General features: G+C 49.7%; 11 protein-coding genes across 11 annotated transcripts; 7 read left to right on the forward strand and 4 right to left on the reverse strand.

Moving 5' to 3' along the window:
- Positions 1-1,100: 1,100 nt before the first annotated feature.
- N7508_006546 (uncharacterized protein) lies at positions 1,101-6,858 on the forward strand (the record flags this gene model as incomplete). The annotated part of the gene is made up of 13 exons (XM_058464612.1): positions 1,101-1,521; positions 1,571-1,600; positions 1,654-3,594; positions 3,658-3,778; positions 4,165-4,385; positions 4,474-4,595; positions 4,731-4,874; positions 4,947-5,329; positions 5,403-5,613; positions 5,677-6,278; positions 6,331-6,362; positions 6,429-6,721; positions 6,775-6,858. The coding sequence occupies 13 exons, from the start codon at positions 1,101-1,103 to the stop codon at positions 6,856-6,858; spliced, it is 4,605 nt and encodes a 1,534-aa protein (XP_058318465.1).
- An 872-nt stretch (positions 6,859-7,730) lies between these two features.
- On the reverse strand, positions 7,731-8,699 carry N7508_006547 (RTA1 domain-containing protein; the record flags this gene model as incomplete). The annotated part of the gene is made up of 3 exons (XM_058464613.1): positions 7,731-7,809; positions 7,869-8,358; positions 8,423-8,699. 3 exons carry the CDS (start codon positions 8,697-8,699, stop codon positions 7,731-7,733), a joined length of 846 nt encoding a protein of 281 aa, XP_058318466.1.
- A 549-nt stretch (positions 8,700-9,248) lies between these two features.
- On the forward strand, positions 9,249-9,836 carry N7508_006548 (uncharacterized protein; the record flags this gene model as incomplete). The annotated part of the gene is made up of 1 exon (XM_058464614.1): positions 9,249-9,836. The coding sequence occupies one exon, from the start codon at positions 9,249-9,251 to the stop codon at positions 9,834-9,836; it is 588 nt and encodes a 195-aa protein (XP_058318467.1).
- Positions 9,837-10,588: 752 nt separating this feature from the next.
- On the reverse strand, positions 10,589-10,916 carry N7508_006549 (SUMO family protein SMT3; the record flags this gene model as incomplete). The annotated part of the gene is made up of 2 exons (XM_058464615.1): positions 10,589-10,648; positions 10,710-10,916. The coding sequence occupies 2 exons, from the start codon at positions 10,914-10,916 to the stop codon at positions 10,589-10,591; spliced, it is 267 nt and encodes an 88-aa protein (XP_058318468.1).
- A 406-nt stretch (positions 10,917-11,322) lies between these two features.
- Positions 11,323-11,718, forward strand: N7508_006550 (uncharacterized protein; the record flags this gene model as incomplete). The annotated part of the gene is made up of 3 exons (XM_058464616.1): positions 11,323-11,424; positions 11,473-11,485; positions 11,534-11,718. 3 exons carry the CDS (start codon positions 11,323-11,325, stop codon positions 11,716-11,718), a joined length of 300 nt encoding a protein of 99 aa, XP_058318469.1.
- Positions 11,719-12,088: 370 nt separating this feature from the next.
- N7508_006551 (nucleoporin Nup84/Nup107 family protein) lies at positions 12,089-15,406 on the forward strand (the record flags this gene model as incomplete). Its single annotated transcript, XM_058464617.1, has 5 exons — positions 12,089-12,148; positions 12,194-12,428; positions 12,477-14,492; positions 14,543-14,855; positions 14,902-15,406. 5 exons carry the CDS (start codon positions 12,089-12,091, stop codon positions 15,404-15,406), a joined length of 3,129 nt encoding a protein of 1,042 aa, XP_058318470.1.
- A 270-nt stretch (positions 15,407-15,676) lies between these two features.
- Positions 15,677-16,839, reverse strand: N7508_006552 (putative urea hydro-lyase/cyanamide hydratase; the record flags this gene model as incomplete). The annotated part of the gene is made up of 2 exons (XM_058464618.1): positions 15,677-15,882; positions 16,152-16,839. The coding sequence occupies 2 exons, from the start codon at positions 16,837-16,839 to the stop codon at positions 15,677-15,679; spliced, it is 894 nt and encodes a 297-aa protein (XP_058318471.1).
- A 917-nt stretch (positions 16,840-17,756) lies between these two features.
- On the forward strand, positions 17,757-22,022 carry pmcA (putative P-type calcium ATPase; the record flags this gene model as incomplete). The annotated part of the gene is made up of 1 exon (XM_058464619.1): positions 17,757-22,022. The coding sequence occupies one exon, from the start codon at positions 17,757-17,759 to the stop codon at positions 22,020-22,022; it is 4,266 nt and encodes a 1,421-aa protein (XP_058318472.1).
- Positions 22,023-22,568: 546 nt separating this feature from the next.
- N7508_006554 (uncharacterized protein) lies at positions 22,569-22,799 on the forward strand (the record flags this gene model as incomplete). Its single annotated transcript, XM_058464620.1, has 1 exon — positions 22,569-22,799. One exon carries the CDS (start codon positions 22,569-22,571, stop codon positions 22,797-22,799), a length of 231 nt encoding a protein of 76 aa, XP_058318473.1.
- A 90-nt stretch (positions 22,800-22,889) lies between these two features.
- N7508_006555 (uncharacterized protein) lies at positions 22,890-24,023 on the forward strand (the record flags this gene model as incomplete). The annotated part of the gene is made up of 1 exon (XM_058464621.1): positions 22,890-24,023. The coding sequence occupies one exon, from the start codon at positions 22,890-22,892 to the stop codon at positions 24,021-24,023; it is 1,134 nt and encodes a 377-aa protein (XP_058318474.1).
- Positions 24,024-24,148: 125 nt separating this feature from the next.
- N7508_006556 (uncharacterized protein) lies at positions 24,149-25,622 on the reverse strand (the record flags this gene model as incomplete). Its single annotated transcript, XM_058464622.1, has 3 exons — positions 24,149-24,548; positions 24,647-25,239; positions 25,317-25,622. The coding sequence occupies 3 exons, from the start codon at positions 25,620-25,622 to the stop codon at positions 24,149-24,151; spliced, it is 1,299 nt and encodes a 432-aa protein (XP_058318475.1).
- Positions 25,623-25,727: the final 105 nt, after the last annotated feature.

A 25,727-nucleotide genomic window follows, 5' to 3' on the forward strand; every position in this document is an offset into this window, starting at 1 on the left:
CTTTTTTGCGAGCGTGATGTACTCCGTATGACCCAAGCGTGATCATGAATTTTTCTCAACAATCCTGGATGTAGTAAGCTTCCCTCCTCCGTAGTCTATATCAATGTTGTAGTGTAAATCTCGATCACGTGACATCTCTCCCCGCGTCTCCCTTCGCCCGAAACGTCATCGGCCTCTCCCGATCACTTCAATCCCGATTGAACTTGAAGACTTGGACTGTTGGAGCCATTGTGCTATTTGTACGAAGCTATTCGACCTCTTCATAATCAAGAGCTCTTGCTTTACTCTTCCCATTGATCTGATACCCCGCCACAAGCTAATCTCGACCTCGCAGTATCCTGCAGGGTACTCGGATTAGGTGAGTGTTCGTGCGCCCCATCTCATCCCGCCCTATAGATTCCTCCCGAACTGGGGGATGCCCACCCCAGCTTCCTTCCCTTAGTAGTGGGGGATATTCTTCATTCAAGCTGTTCTCTCCTCTCTCCAGATCTTCGGGACCACAAGAATCGTTCTATGCACAAGATAGTCTAGACTATCCAGTCCCGCTGATACTAATACTGATATCATCTGACCGCAGAGCCAGAGCCAAGCTCATCCGTTTCTCCGGCGCTATCCTTGCGCTTGTCCACTGTCAATACCACACCCGATCACCACCCGGTGATTGACGGCTGCTTTACTGCGAATAGTAAGTCCTTCTGTCCCTCCCCTTAGGCCCGAGATCCACTCTCTGCTCTGCCTTCTATCATTTTCAATATTTATTAGCTTTTCCTCGCTTGGACTTTACTCTGTTCTTCTATTTTCATTTCATTCCACTTTGCTCATACATAACTCTACACGCTTGTCGCTTGTCGCTTGTCGCTTGTCGCTTGTCGTTTGTCGTTTGTCACTCGTCATTTCCACTTGCACATGCAAATGCACACGCACATGACATAGTCTCAATGCCATCCTACTACCTCCAAGACTGCCACTACTTCTACCGCACTGCCCTTCGCCTCTTGTCAATCCCCACCGTCCTTGCTAGTCACTACGCCTAGTGCAACTAGGTTTAGCGTTTCACTTGTTTCTCACTTTTCAATATTGCTTGGAATACATCTAACAACATGTCTTATTCGCAAACGGCAGTTCGCTTCTTTGAAAGGCCTAAACCACTGGGTGATGCCATGGACACCGACTCAAACTCAAAGGTGTCTGGCTCTGGCTCTGATGCCCAGTCTCAGAGCCACACCGTCGTCAGGCCGAATGTCTCGACGAAGCAATCTTCTTCGGGGGTTGCAGAACTGCACAGCTCTAAGAGTCAGGGCTTGACCTTTGCAAACCAGGATTCTTTGCCCAAGCTTCCGATTCCTGATCTTGAAGATACCTGTCGCAGGCATCTTGATGCCCTGCAGGCGCTGCAGGGTCCACGGGAGCATGAAGATACTAAGGCTGCTGTGAAGGATTTCTTGAAGAATGATGGGCCAATCTTGCAGGAGAAGTTGAAGACTTATGCTGGGTCGAAGACTAGTTATATTGAACAGTTCTGTGAGTGCTGGTGCGTGTTTGATATGGGACAGATGCTGATACCTTACAGGGTATGATTCATACTTGAACTTTGATAATCGTAAGACGAGCTCTTTTTTTTCTTGGAATGAGGATATCATCTAACGTTCGCAGCTGTTGTTCTCAACCTTAATCCATTCTTCCTTTTGGAAGATGACCCGACGCCCGCTAGAAACCACCAGGTGACTCGCGCTGCCTCTTTGGTTATTTCGGCCTTGGCGTTCGTCAGGGCTGTGCGTCGGGAAGAGTTGCCTCCTGATACTGTCCGAGGGACTCCTCTCTGCATGTATCAGTACTCGCGCCTTTTTGGAACCGCTCGTCTTCCCACGGAGAATGGCTGTGTCATTAGCCAGTATCCCTCGGCCAAGCACTTAGCTGTCATGTGCCGTGGCCAGTTCTACTGGTTTGACGTCTTGGATGATAACAGTGACTTGATTATGAGTGAGAAGGATATCTCGCTTAATCTGCAGACCATTATTGAAGATGCTGCCCAGACACCCCTTCATCACGCGGCAAAGGGCGCTTTGGGCGTTCTCAGTACGGAGAACCGAAAAGTTTGGTCTGGGCTGCGGGATATCATGACCAAGGATCCGAGCTCCAATAACGCTGAGTGCTTGAATATCGTTGATACCGCGCTCTTCATGCTGTGTCTTGATGACACGGAGCCAGAGACCACAGCTGCCCTCTGTGCCAACATGCTCTGCGGTACAAGTGAGGTGATTAAAGGAGTTCAAGTTGGAACTTGCACCAACCGGTGGTATGACAAGCTCCAAATCATAGTGTGCAAAAACGGCAGCGCGGGTATCAACTTTGAGCACACTGGCGTAGATGGACACACTGTTCTCCGCTTCGCCAGTGATGTGTACACCGACACGATTTTGCGCTTCGCTAAAACCATCAACGGCCAAGCACCAAGCCTCTGGGCAACTAGTAGCCCAGATCCAGCTAAGCGGGATCCACGCAGTTTCGGCAATGTCAGCACCACACCCCGCAAGCTTGAATGGGACATGACTCCTGAGCTCAACATTGCTCTCCGCTTTGCTGAATCTCACCTCTCCGACCTTCTCTACCAGCACGAATTCCAGGTCCTCGACTTCGAAGGCTTTGGCAAGAACTTCATTACCTCGATGGGCTTCTCACCCGATGCCTTTGTCCAAATGGCCTTCCAAGCCGCCTACTACGGTCTTTACGGCCGAGTCGAGAATACTTACGAACCAGCCATGACAAAGATGTTCCTCCACGGTCGCACAGAAGCAGTACGAACCGTCACACCAGAGGTGGTAGACTTTGTCACAGCCTTCTGGGGCGAGAACGCAGCTGAACAAAAGGTCGATTCCCTGCGCGCAGCCTGTCAAAAGCACACGGCCGTAACAAAAGAATGCTCCAAAGGCCAAGGCCAAGACCGCCATCTCTACGCCCTCTACTGCCTCTGGCAACGCTCCTTCGACGAAGGCCTCTTCCCAGACGCAAGCTCAACAGGCGGCTACTCAAGCCCGGGCGAAGCCTCCTCGCCCCCAGGCCCAGAGTCCCCGAAACCGCTCTCCGAACCACCCTACTCGGACGATGGCATGTCCTCACCAAGCGGAAGTAGCACCCGTTACCGCACAACAACAGCGCCTACACCGGCTATCTTCAGCGACCCAGGCTGGGACAAGATCAACAATACTATCCTCTCAACCTCGAACTGCGGAAACCCGTGTCTGCGCCACTTCGGCTTCGGTCCAACATCCGCCGACGGCTTCGGAATCGGCTATATCATCAAAGATGATTCGATCTCTTTCTGTGCTTCTTCTAAGCATCGTCAGACGTCTCGTCTTATGCAGACACTTGAATCTTACCTCTTTGAGATAAGGAAATTGCTGCGCGCTACTAATCGCAAGACTACAAGTCCGCGTACTAGCCGTGCTCGTGAGACCGAAGCCCTGGCTGAGGGTTTGCAAGCTGAGTCGAACAGGCGCGGGAGGATTGTTCGTCCTGGTGGTGATCGGGCTGGTGCTGAAACGCCTACTTCTGCGGCTGATAGTGCGTATATGGAGGATGATGGGATGGGTGGATGTAAGTTTTCTTCTTTTCTGGTGACTTTGTGGGACTTTTACTGACTGTGTTTCTTTTTTCTAGACGGTTTCTTCGATGCCGGTATGCTCCTTCATGCTTTGAAGGGTCTTAATGCCGAACGGGAATCGCGTGGTGAAAAGCCGGCTAGGAGACGGTTTGTCGGCAAGAAGCTTCATCTAAATGAGTATTGATGTGGTGGATAACCTAGTGGAAGTGACATTCGGTATATCGATTCACATCTATATTCATGTTAGATACCTTATGATTTGAAGAGATATGAAGCAGCATCTATTACTATTCAAGCCTCACTGGTACTTTGACTCCCCGAGTAAACTTGACCCGAATTACTTTTCTACACGGTAAATAATACGCCTAAATCAACAAGAAACAGATAGAACTAAAGCAAATACTGTCAAATATTCCCCCAAGCCCTCTCGGCAAACAGTGGAGCCTCCGACACCGGCTTAGCCGACTTAGCCGTTTTAGTCCAAGTAGCCTTCTTAACCCCATACCCCATATCCCCCTCACCTCACTACATGAACGATTGCATACGGCATACATAAACCCCAGTAAAGACCAAATAACCCAGTTGAATATAACAAAGCAGCACTCGACTCCATCGGCAATGTCCCTCCACTCCCTCCCAAAGCGCCCTCCCACAACACCATGGCGCACATCCAGGCGTCTAACAAGAAGTTTCACAAGCACCCGCCGCGTCACGGGCTACGCGGATACATTGTCTAATTTGAAAATCGGGGCGCATACTAGGGTTTTGTTTCAGGGGTTTACAGGTAATTATCATATCCCATTCAAATCCGATTTAATGCCAATCCCGTCCCGCTGTATACCTCACGGAATAAGGTGCTAACACAACACCAGGAAAACAAGCAACAGCAAACGTCAAGGAATCCCTGGAATGGGGAACTAAGATTGTTGGTGGTGTTAAGCCCGGTGTTGAGGGTGAACATTTGGGATTACCGGTTTTTCCGTCTGTTAGGGTGGTATGTATAACACACCTTGCTGCACTTAAGTACTCTATTCTATTTGATATGTTGATTCTTTGTTTTTGGAATTGAGGTATTCGAAGTGGGATGGTATCATGTATTGGAGTTCGATAAACTAACACTGTCTCACAGGCCCAAGAAAAGTCCAAACCAGACGCCTCAGCCATCTACGTCCCAGGCGCCCAAACAGCCCAAGCAATCGAGGAAGCCATTGAAGCAGAGATTCCGCTTGTCGTTGCTGTTGCGGAGCATGTTCCCATACATGACATTCTGCGCGTATGTATCCCCCCTCCTCTCTCGCATCCCTAACATCCCCTTGCTGTGATATCCAATCTAAAAAATCACCAGATCCACTCAATCCTCGCCACCCAATCCAAAACCCGCCTCGTAGGCGCCAACTGCCCAGGCATAATCTCCGCCATAGGCAAATGCCGCATAGGATTCCAGCCACTGCCCTGCTTCGCGCCGGGTAATGTAGGCATAGTGGCTAAATCGGGCACGTTGAGTTACGAGACTGTTGCTTCGACGACGCGCGCCGGGCTGGGTCAGAGTCTTTGTATTAGTATGGGTGGGGATGTGCTTGCTGGAACTAATTTCGTTGATGGGTTGAGGGTTTTTGAGGATGATCCTGATACTGAAGGGATTATTATCGTTGGGGAGATTGGAGGGACGGCGGAGTTGGATGCTGCTGAGTGGATTAAAGACTATCGGGGGAGGGTGGTGGATCCGAAGTACGTTTCAACCTTCTTTTCTTTTCTTCTCTCTTCTTTTGGTTGTATGGGATGTTTGCTGATGTTTGGGCAGGCCTATTATGGCGCTTGTGGGTGGGCGTGAGGCTCCCCCTGGAAGGATTATGGGGCATGCTGGGGCTTGGGCTGCACCTGGTGAACCTGATGCTGAGACTAAGTACCGTGCGCTTGAGCGTGCTGGTGCTGTAATGGTTGACCATCCTGAGAAGTTTGGTGCTGGGATGAAGGTGCTCTTGAATAGTCGGGCTAATCGCCCGGGGATGAGTGTAAATGCTTTCCTCTTCTGCATTGATGCCATTTGAGATGTTGATTAACTAACATTTTCACAGTCAATCGCCGGAGCAGGCTCCCAGAAGCGAGGTCTACACACCATGAGACGAGTTACCCTAGTCTCGAGGCCCATCCCCAGCCAAAAACGCAGTCTATACATCAAGCAGTTCCAGGCATTTGATCTCCTCAAAGAAAAGTCAGTTTCGGTCAAAGAGGCAGCCTCGGGCTCTGATATCTCTGTTTCAATTGCTGTCGATCGAACAGCCTTGTCGCCATGCATTATCGCATCTCCAACTGCCGAATTTAACCTGGCAAAGTCGCGCAGGTTTCCTTTTCCATATGCCCAAACCAAGTTTGATGGAAGCCCTATCATTGCCGACGCTGCTTCCCATTTAGGTCTATCGGTTTCTGGTAATGAGAAGCTTGCCGGTTTAGTTCAATCCCTTTGGGAAATCTATAAAGAGAAAGAAGCCTTCGTCCTGGAGACACGGGTTGGTAGGTCTTCTGATGGATCCTTGGAAGTCCACGGTGCTCGATTTGGGTTCGATGATGCGGCATATCGCAGCTCGGGTCGTCAGGCAGATATTCACAAGCTGAGAAATACTTCCGAAGAAGTTCCGGAAGAAGTTGAAGCTGAGAAGGATGGAATCGTCTATATCAAGTGTGTCGATACATTATGGGAACTACCTACATATACTAACAGAGAGAAACAGGCTTGAAGGCGAAGGCAGTGTTGGCACACTAGGTAAGTCACCTGCTCCTTTACACACAGCCACACCGGTCCACGTTCGGTCAACTAACAACATCTCAGTGAACGGAGCTGGCCTCGCCATGAACACAGTAGACGCCCTAACAATCCAGGGAGGCCACTGCGCCAACTTCCTTGACACGGGTGGCAAAGCCACATCTGAAACAGTCAAGTCGTCATTTCGAGTAATTTGTTCTGACACACGCGTCAAAGCGATTTTCGTCAACATCTTCGGCGGATTAACGCGCTGTGATATGATTGCTGACGGAATTATCTTGGCGTTCCGGGATTTGAATATGAAGGTTCCTGTTGTTGTGCGGTTGCGTGGTACGAATGAGGAATTGGGGCAGAAGATGGTATGTGTTGGCTCTTGGTGCATGGTTGTCTTGTTGCTAACTGGTGATTTTAGATTGCGGAGAGTGGGCTTCCTTTACATGCTTTTGATGGGTTTGAGGAGGCTGCTAGGAAAGTTGTTGCTTTGGCAAAGGAGTAGGGTTGGTATTTTAGAATTGTGTACATGATGGTGTTCGTTGGTTGTGGTATAGAATTCTGCCATGTTAGTTCCAAAAATATATCCGACATCTTATACAAGAAAAAAAGAGCAAAAGAAAGACAGCAAGAAGATAGCTATAATACATTGAGTTCATTATGATTGATGCTAGCTTAACCGTTTTTATGACCATCCAGCCAATATTATCGATCTTGCTAACAAAGGAAGCAAAATTTAGTGGTGCTGAGATGCGTTATGCGATCGGCTTTAGGAGAACATAATATTAAAATTGGCGGAGCATTCCATCAACCAGCCAAGTGGTCGAGCAGTAACTCGGTCATTCAGTCTTCCTTGGTCTAGTGGTGATGATTTCCGCTTGTCATTAACACCGATAAGCGCGGGAGACCGGGGTTCGATTCCCCGAGGGAGAGTTTCTTTTTTTGCACTTTTTATACTCCTGCCACCGCGAGGAATTTTGCTGCTCGAGTATTTAATTTTTTCCTCATATCTTTGGCAATAAAGGGAATGAAGATCAGAGGTGCCACTTGAAAAAAAGTATGGTGTTGGAAAGCAAAGCGAATTCCACATTTCATACATTGTTTTCGCCCTACGATGGCATCTGTTTGGCCTATGTCAAGTGCCTCTATCAGTTCATCAAATCGGGTCGTACATAGCAGTATCATCAACTAATTTCCTTCTCCCTATAATTTATCTCCTTTAGATCCACCACAGATTCCTCATCATGGTCTCTACGCATCTCCTTGAAAAGATAGCCGGGATGTGCAATGCAAAGTGCAACTACAGCGGCAACACACATACTAAAATCGACAGTATTAGTGTTTCCGTTGCTGCAACCACCTCAAATAGGCCATGACTTACGCAGACTCAAAAAGAGTGAAACTAAACTCGTCCTGCATGATTTCGTTCTTCCACCCACCGGCCATCTCTACAATACTGCAGAAAAGTCAGTATGTGCCATTTGCCAAAGGCTGTTCAAGGATTCAAGGGCTCACCGATAGACGCAGCGGACGTAAGTGGTGGAGAATGCAATAGCAATACCCCAGAAGAACGACCAGAACTTTGAACTTTTCCAAACCCTCTGAGCCTCGAAAGTCAACTCCTCTTTCATAGCACCTCTGATTCGCAAGAGGAAGAGGACTGACATCATTGCAAAGAACGTCAATGTGACTACCTGCCAGACAATCCCAGCCATCATGATATGGCTGCCCATATCAATCATTCTGGTTGTCTTTGCTGTAGCTGAGATACCACCGCCAGCACCCTGAAGAACCAGAGAGATGAGATCGCAAGTGACGAAGATATAGGGATACCATTTCGCTCGTATAAGCGAATATTGCGGTCCCAATACATTCACTTCATGCTTCAACGTCAGGTATATAGCAGCAGACCAGAAAGCGGGCGCGAGGGTCAACGTGACAATCTGCGTTTGGAACCCGATTGATGAGTATGGATTCTGGTTGAGGAGTATACGACCGAAATAGCCTGGTTGTCTGGTAAGTCTCTGGTTCCATTGCTAACTTAACACAAGGAAATGAGATTAGCGCACCGATCACTTCAGTCAAAGCCCCGAGAATAACAGAAACACTGAACGACCACAGACGCCATCTAAACATCTGAACTAGCTGGACCAGACAGCAGATGGCGAATATGACACAGAACTCGACGGTTGTAGAATAATCCGGGGCATATCCGTAAATCGTTCCTTCAACCGGACATTCTGGTACCACCTCTTTGCAAGCGTGGGTTGCAGCACGAGTAGTCAACATGGCTTTGAGGAAGTGGAAAGTAAGACCTCCAACAGGAAGGGGGCTAACCTCTACCATCTTATTCTGCTCTACATAGAGGACAGTGGATGTAGGTGATTTAAAGAAAAGCCACAGAGAATGTGAGCAAGAAACACATTCAATTTCATACCCATCGAAACGGGATAAAGCCCTGTTTTGAGAGAGACTTCACTAATTATGAACAGGGCGTTCGAACAAAAGCCTCCCTGAAACCCGAGCAAGGATCACCACACCCTTGGCAACAAGGAACATATTTCAATAAATTACAGGGCGAAGGGAGATGACCTGCAGAACCTCAATTTTCAGCCTTGTTCCAGGCAAACTGCTAAGCAATTAGTGTGTTTCACAAGACAAGTCCCGAATGATAGACCCGAGGTATACCCCCGAGGTGAGTTGATTCCTCAGGCACCAACACCCGAAGTGGTCTAGCCCTTCTCCACGATCGACGAATGTCACTGACGCCATATTCTATTTCGAGTTGTCTCGATCTATATATATTCTTCCATTCCCACAATTCCGTTCAAAATTCCCTCCCACTTCTATTTCCACACCTGCTACACCAATTCCAATCCACACATCCCATACATCATGTCCGATCCAAGCGCCGAGCTCCAATCCACCCTCCGCAACCTATCCATCGGCGAAAAGGGACCGGTTCCAGACATCGCCCGCCCAACAACGAAGACAACAGAGCCCAGCACAGAAAGACCAACCACCAAGAAAGCGAAACCCATCGCAGACTCCTGGGAAGACGAGGCAGATTCAGCCTCAGCCTCAGCCTCAGAACCAGAATCGGAATCGGAATCAGATGCCCAACCCCGCGGCGAGGACGGCGTTCTCTCGCCAACTCTCAGCGCAACAGAGGGTCCTCTTGATCCGCCCCCAACACCTATATCCCCACAAACATCCAATCCATGGGCTGCTGCCAGTGCTAGGGCAGCATCACCTGCGGCAAGGGATGGACCTGCTCGACGGCCTGAGAAGCAGACTGCTGTTGCGTCGCGGTTGATTGCTGGTGCGTTGGGGATTCGGGCGCCGAAGAGGACTGAGGAGCAGAGGGCTTATGATCGGTCTGTTAAGGAGCAGGAGATTCGACGGAAGAAGAAGGAGAAGGAGGAGGAGGCTAAGGCCCATGAGGAGAATGAGAAGGCCAAGCTTGCTGTTTGGGATAGTTGAGTTTGATTTTGGGGATGTCTATACTGGAAATCTTGATATGTGTCTGTATTCGTTGGGGTTGGGCTGTTTATATTGATGTGTACTGCCTATTTGTGGGTTTCCTGGCTGGTCCGTTGGAGAGCTCGGTGGGCAACGCTTTGTTGTTTCGTTTTTCTGGTGGTGGAGTCCCGTGTGTAGGTAGATCTTTCTGTCCAGCTGGGCGGAAGCCTTAATACTCATGCTCATTCTCTTATGCTCTGGACTCTGGAATCGATTGACTGATAGTCAGATAGCGCGTAAGCATAAGCGCGACATAGATGTGGCGCGTTAAATTTGGTCAATACAACCCAGAAAATTTGTACTGAGCATGGAAAGCATCCAGGCTGCGATTGATACATGCCATTGGCCCCTCTCTGAATGAATGGGAAAGGAAAGCCCGGCATACACAATTCCCATTGCTACTCCCCTTGGTCGTGTGATAGCCTGAAATTGACCAAAGGCGAGGTAATCTGGGTTGACCTGGGAACCTACGTGGTGATCTATATAATAGATCCGGAGGCGATCAAGGTAAGTAAAGTTGCACCGCAATCTAAAGATTGAGCGACTTTTGTAAATTCGTGTCTCATAAAACAAGCCATATGAACTCCCTCGCCTGGGCCATGAATGAAATTTCTATCAGAACCCACAACAACTCTGCCACCCTCCCATCACGTGTGTGGGAATATCAGTATCAAGCGAATACTGGCGACTCGAGCGTGGACGGAGCGAGACGTTTAGCATCCTCCAATTTGCTCCTGGTGGACTTCCAGGGTATCTCCGTCGGCCATATCGAGCTATTGCAATGGTTTAGCCCAAGAAATTCAAAACCTTCAGGGCAAAGAAAGAAGGACATACAGTATCGGGAGAATCCTCAGGACGGACACGGGTACCGTCAAATAGGAAACGCACGGTAGAAATTTGCTTTCCCTGGCGCTCGCAAAACGCATCCATCAGCTTCTTAAGCTGGGTGGTCCGCTTGATCTTGAAGAAGACCTCATTGTTGTTGTCCGTGACCTTGATATTCAGGTGCTCAGTGGGTGGTGCGCTTTCCTTGTCAGACATTTTGGCTGAACACTGTTAGATGACTGACTTCACAGACGCGATGTGGCGACAGGCTAAGAGGCTCACCTTCGTGGTAATGCTTGTGGAAAGAAATTGGTGCGGGAGCTTGAAAATGAGTCTGTCTAGAGAGCCAGAAGATGGTTAGAATAGATTCCAAACAGATATGAGATGAGGAGATGGAAGACGAAGAACTTACTGGATAAACTGGAGCAGTGGACGGCGGTGAAGAAGTCAAGTTAAAGTTGGAGAGAAGAGAGAGAGAGAGAGAGAGAGAGAGAGAGAGAGAGATCAGCGGCAGAATAGCGCCTCGCCCCACGGTTTTAAAGCGGTGACGCTATTTTGCCGTAGGGATTCCGCTCACACGTCTTCTTCGTCCATAGTACATTTGTCTTTGAAGCTCTGCATTATGGTATGGGATACTGCTGGGAATTCTCGGATAGATACTAAGAAGCTGCAGGGGAACCTTAAACAAGATCTGTCTCATGACCAGCCCTGTCACCCACGCGCTGTATGTCTCCTGAAGCCTTTGATATCCTGGCCTTGCTAACAATATCAGTGCGCCATTCAAGGTAATTGTAACCTAATTGATCATGACGACAGTCTCTAACCCGAGCTAGATTGCTTGACCAAAAATTCGTTTAACGAGGACAAGTGCCAGGCACAAATCGACGCCTTATACGAATGCTGCAATGCCTTTTACCAGGAACGAGGAGACCAGGCGTCTACCGTCAGCTGTCCCAAGGCCAATTTGCTGCGTCTGAAGATGAGACAGCGAGCACAGGCAACAGAGAGCAAGAAATAGATCCCTATTAAACTACAATGTACATACGAATTGCCTCCACAGGCATGTCACAATTCCCTTGCGGTCTGAGTTTCCATATGGAGGAAACCAGGCTAATTGAAGAACTGCAATTGTTCTAAGACAATCTTGAGCACGCAGAGAGGCCTCAAGGACCTGAACGAAAATTGAGCTTTCGTTCCGAGACTCTAATGAAAGCCTAATGACATTTGTGGAAGAAAAAAGAAGAAGAGGAATTGCGGATGAGAAAATTCGGTGAAATAGGATCTCATTTGGCGCTAGGCCACATTGGGGTTAGCCTGCCAACGCGCCAAAAGAGACAAACACACGGCAATTCCTCAGAGCTTCTCTCTCCCTTGTCACGCCTCTCATCATGGCGCCCTTAACTCGTTCAGCTCGTACTGCTTCGTCAGGGAGTAACCTGTTTTCACAGGTATGTCGCATTTCTTTTTTTCTTCGACTCCGCTAATCTCCCTAGGCATTGCCTCCTCCTAGGCAAAATGAGATCATCAGTGTTGAGGAAGAGGATCAGAGTGAATCTTATGATGAGAATGAAGGATCAGAAGATGAAGAACCAACATCTGAAGACCAGGATGAGGACATGGATGAAGATATGGATGGCGTGAATGAGGAGGAATCGGAGACCGGCTCCGAGGAGTCGGAGCCAGAGCCTGCGCTGCAGTCTGTTTACGAAATTCCGGGCAAGGGACAAGGTTGGTTCGAACATCGACTTTCGAACAACATCCACTGATGGATCTCAGATACCCCGCTGTTTACAGCCGCGGGTGCTCAGGAAGCACTGCATCCCCTTCGCCGAACCGCCGACCGCGTCACCCGTCAAATTGAAGCATTCGCCGACAAGCTCGATCAATTTAAGCGCAAAAATACTACCGACGATTTTCAGAATGTCCAGGCAGCCTACAAGCTCGTGGAGAGCTACCGCGATCTTGCGAAAAACGCCATCAAGGAAATACAGTCACAACAAACTGCCAACCGACACCGGGCGAGCTATCGCGCAAGCGATATAAAATCCCATGAGCAAATCCAGCGATTGCAACTCGAGGTTGATACCTGGCGTCTTCTGCTCAACCTGATCAGTATCGATGATCCCGCCAGTCGCGCTAGCTTCAAGGAAGGCCGCCAGACAGCATTTCAGAATCTCCACCGCTACTCATCTGATCGCGAGATCTGGGAGGAGTTCTTGAACGCCGATCAGTATGGTCTTGAATGTGTTGTTGCTATGCGATGGCTAGAGGAGACCTCCAAGACTAGTACACAGGATTTCGATAATTTGATCGCGCAAATGGAGGAGCGCTCGGAACGGGGCCAGGGACTATGGTCGCACGGATGGCTTTACACTAAAGAGGCGATCAAGGGTCATAAGCGACTGCGCGCATGGCCACAACCTCTTGAGTCGACTGACCCGGGTATCTCCCGCTCGCTTTTAAGCACCGACGAACAGAAGCCACTGGTCACACAACTCGATCCCGATGCTCTTACTCGACAGAAGCGCGGCTTGGAAACGCAGGACGAGATCTACGAACGCGCCACCTGGCTGACTTGTTGGAAGATGCTGAGACAAGGCGAGAACTGGACAAAGATTCGTGAATGGGCAGAGGGCCGTCTGGAAGGATGGAGGGCTGTCAGCCTGTGTGGCTCTAGCGTGGATGATAATGCGCCCAAGACGACTCGATTCCCCACCAATGATAGTCACACGCGACTGATGAACAGTCGGGCACACGATTCCTGGCGCACCGCTTGCGCAGCCCTGACACGCAGCCCTAATACCGATGACTTCCAGCGGGCAGTCTATTCACTACTGTCTGGCGAGACTGATGCTGCCTCGAGTGTCTGCCGCAGCTGGGACGACCATCTCTACGTACACTTCAACAGTGTTGTGCTCCAACGCTACCGGGGATTCTGCACACAGTTCCAGCGCAAACTCAGTCTCGCGCCTAACACCCCTGTAGTGTTCACACCAGAAGCGCCTGGTCATGCTGAACTTCAAAAGTTCTTTGCTTACCTCAGAGGCGTTGAGCGAGTCAGCGGTGAAGCGCGCAATCCGTTCCGTAACATCCAAGCCGCCATTCTCAGCAAGGGTTACGACTCTTTCTTCCCGGCGCTCGCTCAAGCTGTCTCGCAGCTAAGCATTGCCAAATTTGGCAAGGCATCCATTGTTCCAGAGCTTGCGCATAGCCCTGTGGATGAATCATACCTCATTGCTGCCGATGACGAGGAGGCTCTCAAGATTGCCACACATACCTACATCGTGGCCAGCTCGATGACCTATGCTCGTGCAGACACCCATTTCTTCGAGCAGGCATCAGTGATCATTGCTGGATACATTGCCATCCTGGAAGAAAAGTGCCTCTTCGACCTCATTCCACTTTACGTGTCTCTTCTTCCTACTGAGATGGCAAACAGTGTCTTCTCTAAGATTCTCATTGAGATCATCGACCCCGAAGAGAAAATGCAGCAGGTCAGACTTATGCGTAGATATGGAATCGACGTTGAAGCCGTTCTTGAGGTTCAATGGAAGTGGTTGAGTGCTAATGTTCCCACTATCGATCACTCCAGAGAGGTTACAGGATATTCACGAGTGGTGCGACGACCTGATGGTCTTCGGGCGCTGGTGTCACCAAAGACCGATTTGATTGGTACCTCTGTTGCCGATGAAGATGAGAAGATGATCCGCTGTCTGGAGTGGTTCCGTGTCGTTGACGGTCAATGGGACAAGATTTGTGAGCTCGGCGCTTGGCTATATCGCAAGTTCTTTGGTATGTTTTATCATTCTCTCTCTCAAATCCAACTGACTGACACTTTCTAGTTGCTGATAAGCTTGCCGCTGCTCGCGAGCTGAGTCTCCGTATGCGATTGTCTGATATTTCGATTGAGAAGTTCGGCTCCGATATCATTTCCATCCCCCCACAAGAGAACCTTGTTGAGGCGCCCACACCAACCAGTCCATCTAAGAAGAGGAACAGTTTGAACAGTCTTCACCGACGCAGCATCTCCAACTCCAGCAACTTTGGACTAGTGGCAGCATGGTACCAATGCCAACGGATGTCGGATCTGGAGGTCTTGACCCTCGGATTCGATACAGTGGAACAATTTGCTCAGATCCACGAGCAGATCTCCAAGTAAGTTCTCTCCCATATTAATGCAATACAAATCTAATCAGCGCAGGACCAAACGTCGCCGTGACTCAGGTGCCGTTACCGACATGACTGATGAAATGCATGAGTGTGTCGGAGCCATGGAAGAGTATTTGGGAGCAGTAGTCAACGACGACTGGCTGATCACATCTACCGATGCCGACGAAGAAAAAGACTACGATCAAATCCGAACCACCTACCTCCCAGAACTAGTCCTCGACTACCACAACGCCATGCACTATGCCAGCCACTGTCTAGAGAGGCACGACCTACTGACCCAATGCATGATCGTATCGGTCTGGGTGGCCAACTTCAAGCACCTGACAAATGCCTTCACCAAGTCCCGGCGCATGGCTGAGCTCGTTGATGCACTGGCATTGTCCAGTAAGGCGATGGTCAACCGGAACCTCGAGTTCCAGCTGTCCAATAAGAAGAGGGATCCCCACTTTGAGAAGGGCCAGGAATTGAAGATCTGGGATGTTGAGATCCCCAAGAAGGAGGGTGAAACCCGGCTTCATAATCTCCAGGAGATGTGAGCGGGTGCAATATGTTGTGTACATTAGCATGGCTTGTCTGTTTTACGGAGGCTGAAATGGATCCATCAAATGAATGAATAGGAGGGCCGGTTTTACATTCGACAATCATGACAGTCCTGAATCTGAGATTTACGTTGAGTGGATTGTTTTCCACAATTCGTCAATTTGGTAAAGTATCGGTATCATGCGTCATTAGCTTCCCTGTCGATCAGTTGCAACATAAACATACTTAAATCACAAACCTAGGAGACGCTCTCTCAATAGATCAGATCACTCATAAGGCTCCATCAACCTATTACCAAGCACTTTTTGCTCGAACTCCTCACCCAAAGCAGTACTATGAGCCCAAGGCTTCAACTCAATCTCCTGTTGAACAGCAGCAACAAAACAACGACTCCACTTCATCCTTGGGAAATGCGCACAGACATCCTTGATGGTATCAGCATGAACGAGATCAGCATAGGCGCCAGTATTATCTAAAGCGAAAGATGAGAAGATCAGCGCACAGATCAAAACATGACAAGGATAAGTTAAGGGCGAAGTTTCGAAAGACGGGAACCATGCAGTACAGTAAGGTAGCAGGTTAGCAGAGTACTCCATAGAATATGACGTATCAAACAAATATGGATACACGGAGTACATATCCCGTCAAACAATAAACAACCTCCCAAGCCACATCTTGGCCAAAACCATAAACCGGCAAGAAAAAGGAGAAGATATGCAACACAAATTATTGACAACTTACCAAAGATCGTCGCCAACTGCAATAGTTGTCCCACAGCCGTCATCTTGCCTACATGGCACAAATCCTGATGCCGAATAATGGCTTCCGCCACACTCTCAGCTTGTTCACGCGGCGCCGCGGCATTGGCATTAGTTGCGGTTGTCGTTGCAGCAGGACCACCGACACTGCTGGCACCAACCCCGATCCCAGTTCCAGTTCGGATCTCCACCTTGTCCTCATCACTGTCCGCACCTGCATTCACACCAGCATGGGAATGGGCATGAGAATGAGAATGAGTGGCATTAACATCCTGCAAAACTCTTAAAGCAAGCAACCCCCCATAAAACTCAAAACTCAACCTCGTAGCCCTTAGATTCTCCCTGGTGGTCCCGATATCATGCAACACGCACGCTAGGAAATACGTCTCGTCGTCGAAATGCCATTCTGGGAATTGAGATGCCGGGAACCGGTAGGCTTTGATTGCTTGGCCGTAGTGGTACACCCGGAGAGAGTGGTTATATGTTTCCTCTGGGAGATGGTGGTGCGCGTAGCTGTTTATGCGTTGGGCTAGTGGGGTGTTTGGGATTGGGGTTTGCTGGACGCTGGTTGGGCTTGGGGGTTGGGTTGGTCGTTTATTTGTTAGTAGGGTGTTGGGGGTTGCTGGGACGGCGGTGAGGCCGTACATGGGTTTGGGCGTGGACGTGGACATGTTTGGGTTTGGATATGGATCTTTCGATGATCTGTTTAGGTGATGTGTTTGGATGATGTGTTGTGGATGAGGTCTAAGTTTTGGGTGGGTTGCGTGGCTGTGTAAAAAGATGGGGGGGGGGGAGATGGAGTGATGATATCAGATTTGCGCTACATGTACTTCTACTCTACTTACGGCGTAACTTACAACTTGTTTTTGGGGTTGATCTTGTTAAGTTTGTAGATATCAAGCTTTAACCAAGCTAATTATTATCTGCCACTTTTATTTCTAGGAATTGACCATGTCGGGGGTCTTTCCGGTGACATATATGTAACTGATTCGGTAACTAAGTTAACGTTCGTTGCTCGAGGTTACATGAAGTTTTGAGCATCATCGGTCGATCTAGGGGAAACGTCACCACTTGAACCGTTAATGTGACTAGCGTAGAATGCGAAAAGTGCATAGGCTAGACTTCATATAATTGACATTAATCATTAGTCCCCGTAATTTAATTGGCCCCTATTGGAGGCTTGGCAGAGTGAGGCAGTGCAGGCGCTATAGAGCTTGGTATTTGCCATTCGGCAAACAATGCCACATAGGTAGGAAAACTCTGTAGGTAGTGAAAGAGGTAAACAAGGGCATCACTAGGATAATAATGATACTAAATATCCAGATAATAATTGTGATGTACTAGCTATTACTGTCCACTACGTAGTATCTGTCTGGGGCTGTGCTGTGGAGATGCGGGAGGATAAAGTGATGAATCTTAGTTCGAGACCCAAGGTGGACCACAGGGGTGTCATATCTCCTTTCCTTTCCTTACTTACCTCTTGACACTCTCGACTCTACTGTACACTCCCCTTACGGGCTCTAGCTTATCCCATCTATGAGCCTATCAACTTCTCCACTGTCGCGTGAACCGCGCTCGGATTGAAACTATGTCCGATTCACGCCCCGACGAGCCGACCCAGCAGTCGGCTCCCCTACGTCGAGAGCGCGCGCCAACAATCACAATAGATACCTCGGCCGTGAACTCCCCGGATCCCTTCCAACCCCCAGCTCATGTCGCCGGAGCTCATCCCTCCATCCAGACCTACACGGAGAATGCTCACAGCGACACAAGCGCCCTGTTAAATAACGGCAGCGTCTCTCCCACAGACATGAGGTCTCCAGCCTCCCTCCGCTCGAATGCCTCGTCCGAAGGTCGAGATCCCGAGAATCGCCCAACATCCCCACACAACATCTCCTCGCCCAAGACCAAGGTGCCCGAGACACACTCGAACTTCCTCTCCGTGCCCGGAGCCCGGTCCCGAGGCAACTCCCTCGAGTCAGAAGACACAAGCCAGACATCGAGCACGTACGGCGGCGAGACCTATGTGACTTCCACATCGCAAGGTTCACGGGCGGACCTGATCAAGAACCACAGTGTCGACGAGGAAGACGCGCTGAACCCAGACCCCGGCCGCGAATCCGAGTTCGAGGTCGAAGATAACAAGTTTGCTTTCTCACCAGGCCAGCTGAACAAGCTGCTCAATCCGAAGAGCTTTGGCGCCTTCCGTGCGCTGGGTGGCTTGCGCGGTCTGGAAAAGGGGCTGCGGACTGATGTCCGGAGTGGGCTGAGCGTGGATGAGACAATCCTGGACGGCTCGGTTAGCTTCGACACCGCGGTCTCACCTGAGCAGACGCCCAAATATCTTTCGTCGACTCAGACACCACCGGCTGTTACCGAGGGTTCGGTTGTAACGGCTGGTGGTGAGGATCATGTCGATCGACGACGCATATTCGGTGATAATAAGCTGCCAGAGCGGAAATTGAAGTCTATCTGGGAGCTTGCTTGGATTGCGTACAATGACAAGGTCTTGATCTTGTTGACTGTTGCGGCTGTTATCTCCCTTGCTGTGGGTATTCCGCAGTCGCTTCATCCAGCTAATCCCGATGAACCGGGTGTTGAATGGGTGGAAGGTCTGGCCATTTTGGTGGCTATCATTATTGTTGTCACTGTTGGCGCTGCCAACGATTGGCAAAAGGAGCGGCAATTCGCGAAACTCAACAAGAAGAAGGAGAATCGGCAGGTTAAGGTCACCCGATCAGGCAAAATCGAAGAAATCTCGATTCACAATGTTTTGGTTGGCGATGTGATGCTTTTGGAACCGGGTGATATGGTCCCCGTCGACGGCATTTTGATCGAAGGTCATGATCTCAAGTGTGACGAATCCTCGGCAACTGGTGAGTCTGACGTTCTACGAAAGACTCCTGGCGAAGAAGTGTATCGGATGATTGAACACCACGAAAATTTGAAAAAGAAGGATCCTTTCATCATCTCCGGTGCCAAGGTGTCTGAAGGCGTTGGTACCTTCTTGGTTACTGCTACTGGAACGAACTCGACTCATGGTCGGACAATGATGTCCCTCCAAGAGGAGGGCGAGACAACTCCTTTGCAAACTAAGCTCAACGTGTTGGCTGAGTATATCGCCAAACTTGGTCTCGCTTCTGGTCTCTTGCTCTTCGTGGTTCTGTTCATCAAATTTCTGGTCCGACTCAAGGATATCGAAGGCGGTGCAGATGCCAAGGGTCAAGCCTTCTTACAAATTTTCATTGTCGCCGTTACTATCGTCGTCGTTGCTGTGCCGGAGGGGTTGCCACTGGCTGTCACGCTCGCTCTCGCCTTTGCAACAACTCGAATGATCAAGGACAACAATTTGGTTCGCTTCCTCAAAGCTTGTGAAACTATGGGAGGTGCCACCACGATTTGTTCTGATAAAACGGGAACTTTGACGGAAAATAAAATGACGGCAGTAGCTGCAACATTGGGTACTTCGTCGCGCTTTGGAAAGTACTCGGGTGTTTCACCGGAGGACTCCTCTGAGATTTCCGCTCAAGAGTTTGTGTCTACGCTGTCTGATTCTGTGAAAGATGTTTTACTTCAGTCGATTGTCTACAACTCCACCGCCTTCGAAGGCGAGGTTGAAGGTGTGAAGACATTTATTGGTTCCAAGACAGAGACCGCTCTCTTGACTTTTGCCAGAGACTACCTTGGAATGGGGGTTCTTGGCGAATTCAAAGCAAATGGCAAGATGGTGCAGATGTACCCATTCGATTCTGGACGGAAATGCATGGCAGTAGTGATGCAGCTGGCGAATGGCAAATACCGAATGCTCGTCAAGGGCGCTGCTGAAATCCTGATCTCTCACTCGACTCGCATCGTCCGTGATCCTACTGATACTCTGTCCGAGGCTCCTCTCTCGGAGGAGAACAAGACTACCTTGGATACCATCATGACCAACTACGCCTCTCGTTCTCTCCGCTGCATTGCCCTTGTTTACCGTGACTTCGAGCAATGGCCACCTCGTGGAGCCCCGACCTCGGAAACCGACCGTAACCAGGCTCTCTTTGAACCTATCTTCAAGGATATGGCAGTGCTAGGTATCTATGGTATTCAGGATCCTCTCCGAGCAGGTGTCTCCGAGGCCGTGCACAGATGCCAGCGTGCTGGTGTGTTTGTCCGCATGGTCACTGGTGACAACATCATGACTGCCAAGGCTATTGCCCAGGAGTGTGGTATCTACACGTCTGGCGGTATCGCAATTGAAGGACCCAAGTTCCGCAAGCTGAGCACGCGCCAAATGAATCAGATCATTCCCAGACTCCAGGTCATCGCCCGGTCCAGTCCAGAGGATAAGAAGATTCTGGTTAACCAGCTCAAGAAACTTGGCGAGACTGTTGCCGTTACTGGTGATGGAACCAACGATGCTCAAGCTCTCAAGAATGCCGATGTCGGTTTTGCTATGGGTATCACTGGTACTGAAGTTGCCAAGGAGGCCTCTGATATTATTCTCATGGATGATAACTTTGCTTCTATCGTCAAGGCCATGGCTTGGGGTCGTACTGTCAGCGATGCTGTCAAGAAGTTCCTTCAGTTCCAGATTACTGTTAACATCACTGCTGTTATCCTTACATTCGTCTCTGCTGTTGCTAGCGACAATGAGGATTCCGTGCTTAGTGCAGTCCAGCTGTTGTGGGTTAACTTGATTATGGATACTTTTGCTGCTCTTGCTTTGGCTACGGATCCTCCAACACCGACTGTGCTCGACCGCAGACCGGAATCGAAATCCGACCCGCTTATTACTCTGACCATGTGGAAGATGATCATCGGACAGTCCATCTACCAACTTGTTGTGACGTTCGTTCTGAACTTTGCTGGAGACACGATTTTCTCTTGGGATCATGACCATATGCAGACTGTGGTTTTCAACACCTTCGTCTTCATGCAGATTTTCAACCAGTACAATTCCCGTCGCATTGACAACAACTTCAACATTATGGAGCGTGTCTGGAAAAACAAATGGTTCATCGGTATCCAGCTGATCATCATCGGAGGCCAAGTCCTAATCATCTTCGTCGGTGGCGCCGCCTTCTCTGTCAAGCGACTCGACCAAGGCTCCCAGTGGGCCGTCAGTCTCGTCCTTGGCGCCATCTCTCTCCCCATCGCCGTGATTATCCGTCTGATTCCAGACGAATTCATCAGCCGACTTATCCCCCACTTCTGGTCCCGCAACAAGAGCCCCGAACTAGTCGTCTCTGACGAAGACCGCCACTACGAATGGAACCCAGCCCTGGAAGAAATTCGTGACCAACTCGCATTCATCAAGCGCGTCCGCGGCGGCCGTCTCCGCCACATACGCCACAAGCTGCAACACCCCCAGGAACTCCTCCCCCGGTCCCGCAGTGGCTCCCGTTCCAGAGACTCATCCTCGTCTCCCCCAACACCAAACGGCGACAACGACAATGGCAGCCCAACACCGCAACCCCTCACCCCAGAGTCCCGCTCCAGACGCAACACCCGCTCCCGCTCAAACTCGACCTTCGGCCCCGCCGCCGCAATGGCCGGTATCGTTGCAGGCAGTATTGCAGGATGGTCTCCTATCGAGCGTGGACATGGCGAAGCTGACTCGATCACTTTTCCAACTACGGGTGGGCCCCATGGTGGTTTGGACAGAGAGCCTGGCATTGAAGTGCATCCCGATACAGATGCCAATGACCAGCTCTTGAATGAATACTCTGCCACCTCCAAAATCCCGCCTAGTCAGAATCCGGATCTTACTCCGTTCTTTGAACATGCGCCGCCGGAACGGGCTCCTTCTAGCCGTGGTCGTCGCTCGCTGTCTCAGCGGTCGAGATCTAGTCACAGCCAGTCGCAGGTGTAAACACTACCCGATTGAGCTAATCATACTTCCCCCCCCTCCTACCTATCTTTATCCTCCTATCCTCCCTCATTCCCGCCTTGGACCTGTAATTTCTCTTTTCCTCTCTTTGTCGTCAACTTGACTTGACTTGTTTTTCGGAGTACGGAAGGGCTTGGCGCAACAATTTTGGCTGTTCAAAACTATGCATAGACTCCGCTTGGGACTCTTACTATCACTTGCATGCTGGTTAGGCCTGGTTTGGCCTGGTTTGGCTGGCCTTTTGGTCTTTTTTTTTTTTTTTTTTCTTTCAAGGCGTACACACGGATGCCACTTAGCATACTCTTTTTTTCCCCCTTCTTAATTGTCCAATTCAAAATTCTCTGAATATGTTCTTTACTTTCATTCTTTACTATTCTTTTGTCTGCGGTGTGTAGATCTGACCGCGGCGTTCACCGCGGCGTTGACCTCTGCCCCACAAAACTATGAGTACTTCGACTTGACCTCCCCTCATGCTCACTTCTTCACTTCTTCACTTCTTCCATTCACGTCCTCGCTCAAGTCTTCACCATGGCTTCCCTTCCGACTCAGGCACAATTGCAACAGTTCTACATAGGCAAAGGAATCAACGAGGTACCCAAACCAGCAGCAGTCCTGGACGTAGCGATAATCCGCCGCCACTGCGAGACAATGTTACAGACAGTAAAAGCCCTCAATGTCGGCTTTAGAGCGCATACCAAAACCCACAAGGTAAACAACTCCAACCCCAACTCCCATCTCAACCCCAAACATCCCACCTAACAAACCCAAACCCCCGAAATAGCCGCCCTCCAAATAAAAAACACCAAAACAGCAAATTTCATAGCCTCAACCCCTCTGGAAATCGAAACAATGATCCCACTCATGCAAACCCTCCAAAAAACAAAAGAAACAAACATCCTCTACGGCATCCCTTTAATCCCAGGGCAAATCCCGCGCCTAATCAAAATCTCAAAAGAACTATCTCAAAACCAAGGAAAAGCAACCCTCTCCCTAATGATCGACCACCCAGACCAGCTCCCTTACCTAGAAAGCCTGTCCAGGGAAGCAGGCAAAGCCGTTCATATCTTCGTCAAGGTTGATACGGGGTATCACCGTGCCGGATTACCGCCTTCAGCTTTGAATAAGAATGGTCTCCTGGAGAAGATTGCGGAGGCCGAGGCACAGGGCACGGTAAATTTATTGGGACTATATTCGCGCAATAGTCTCAGCTATAATGGTTCGACGCCTCAAGAGGCGATGAAGGCTTTATCTATTGAGATTCGGGGGTTGAGGGAGGCATTACGTGTCAACACATCTCTCCTCCCGCAATTGGAGGAAAAGGGGAGAAAATTGGTGTTGAGTGTGGGAGCCACGCCGCAGGTTGTTTCCTCGCAGAATTTGATGCAGGGGGATGAGTCTTGTGGGGAGGCGGCTGAATTGAAGGAATTGTTGAGTGGGAGTGGGAGTGATGTTTCTGTTGAATTGCATGCGGGTGTTTATCCTATTTTGGATATGCAGCAGGTTTGTACACATGCTGTTGTTGGGCGGCGCGGGGTTGAGCGTGATGTTGTGCTGTCGGTTCTTGCGGAGGTTTGTTCTGTGTATAATGATGAGAGGGATACTGCTGAGGTTCTTGTTGCTGCCGGGACGCTTGCGTTGGGTCGGGAGCCTTGTGCTGGGTATGAGGGTTGGGGGGTTGTTTCTTCTTGGGAGAGGAGTGGTGGGGATGGAGGTGAAGGTGGGAGGTTGATTGTGAAGAGGATTAGCCAGGAGCATGCTATTCTTGGTTGGGAGGGTGGTTCTGAGCGGGAGAAGATTCCATTGAGCGTTGGGCAGGTTGTTAAGATCTTCCCTAATCATTCTTGTGTTACAGGGGCTTATTATGGGTGGTATTTTGTTGTTGATTCTGATGCGGATGGGGATGCGGCGAAGGTGGTTGATGTTTGGGTTAGGGCTAGGGGGTGTGCGATTACTGATCCGTTGTTGGATCCTAGGAGCATTTGAGAAGTGTTTGTTGGTTGATACTTGTCTGTTTGTCCTATGATCCTTTTTCTCATCCTTCAGGGGTCTGTCTCTTCGACCTGGGTACCTCGGGGTTTGTCACAATTTAGATAGACATACTGACAAACTCAATGGAAAGGACACTTTCCAGTCCGATAATCCTTCATCTGAGCCAAGAAATCCTCTAGCTCCTTCTTTCCCTTCCCTTCAAGCCCCTTCGGCCCGAGATCCGAAATGCTATACCCGGTAGGCGAGTACTTATCACCTTCGTCTCCAGGAACAGGTCTTCCAAGAGCCCAGGTCAACCATGCCGTCGGACCCCAGCGGTTCCAGAGAGTCGGCTTCACATAGTACGGCGCTGCTTCCCATTTCGTCAGGAAGAATCGCTCATCCTCGTCTGGCTCTTCGGTGAATGATTGGTAGCGCAGGAAGTTTGGTCTGGGAGGCATCAAGTGGCGGAGGAATAGTTTGCGGGTTGTCAAAAGGATTGAGAAGACCGTACTCCAGAACGGTGTGGGAGGGTCATAACTTTTCGTTGGCTGTTAGTTGCTGGATTGACATCCCCATACATATCCAAGGATAGACCAAATAACGACAGAGTGGACAGGGGAAAGTATAAAACTCACAGCATAGCCTTCCTCAGCCTCTCATCCATCATGAACGAAACGAACTGCAGTCCCACAGGATGCATGAATGTCGGAAGCATATAAACAAGCACAGCAGTTGTCTGATCCGCAACCTCACGATTCTTAACATCAGGAAGCATACAGCGAGCCTCATACTCTTCACACCACTCCTCCATCTCTTCAAGCCACTGAATCCCATCACGGAATCCACTCTCACTCTTCCCAGAAGGCAATGGATCGTAACTGATATCAAGAGCATCACCGGCACTCTTCCAGAAAGTCCCAATAGCGCACCGTTCCATTTCGTTCAAAGTACGCCATTCAAACCGGTCAATGAATCGGATAGGCTGCAGAGCGAATAAGCCTAGCGTGTAGAGCATATCCTCTTCGAGGATCTGGCCAGAGGATCTATACCCGCGATGGAGATATCTGGTACGCGCGAGACCGAGGAAAGCGCGCTGAGATGTTGGATCGTTGCCAACCATTTCTTGGACGAGAGCGCTTGTATCTGTGTAGCGCTTGAGCGATGTTTCTGGGTTGGAGAATTGGGTTGTTTTTGTTAGAAGGGCTGAAATTGTGGGGATGCCGTAGGTCTTTTTGAAAAATCAGCATTTTGGATACCTAGAACCATCCAACTTTGGATTGTCTGTTTGGGGTTGAGGTGTCATACCCTGAACAAGGCGAACTGAAGGGACTTGATGAACATGAAGGGGAATTCTAGTTGGGCGACTTGTTTTTGGATTTGGAAGGCGTGTTCGTCGGTCATTTGCGACATCGAAGCCCGGTTTGGGTATGGATAGTTCTCTACGAGGTTTCGCGCGCGTCGGTTGCGTATGCTGCTTGCTACTACTGGCCAGGCGATCAGGAGACATAGCATGGAGGTGAGCAGCTTGTGCGGGGATGCGAGAGCTCCAACTGCCTCTGATAGAAGTGATCCCGAAGACACCATACTGGTGTCATCCATGATAAAGTTCATATTGAATGCGACTGAAATCCGTGGGAGAAAACTGTGCCCGCAGTCCTCAGGTTGAGGTTGAGGTTGAAGTTGAAGTCGAAGGGAAAGCTGAAGTCGGGATAGTCT

The sequence above is a fragment of the Penicillium antarcticum genome, assembly GCF_028974205.1.
Source record: "Penicillium antarcticum strain IBT 31339 chromosome Unknown utg000006l_segment0_segment0, whole genome shotgun sequence".
NCBI classification, from domain to species: Eukaryota; Fungi; Ascomycota; class Eurotiomycetes; order Eurotiales; family Aspergillaceae; genus Penicillium; species Penicillium antarcticum.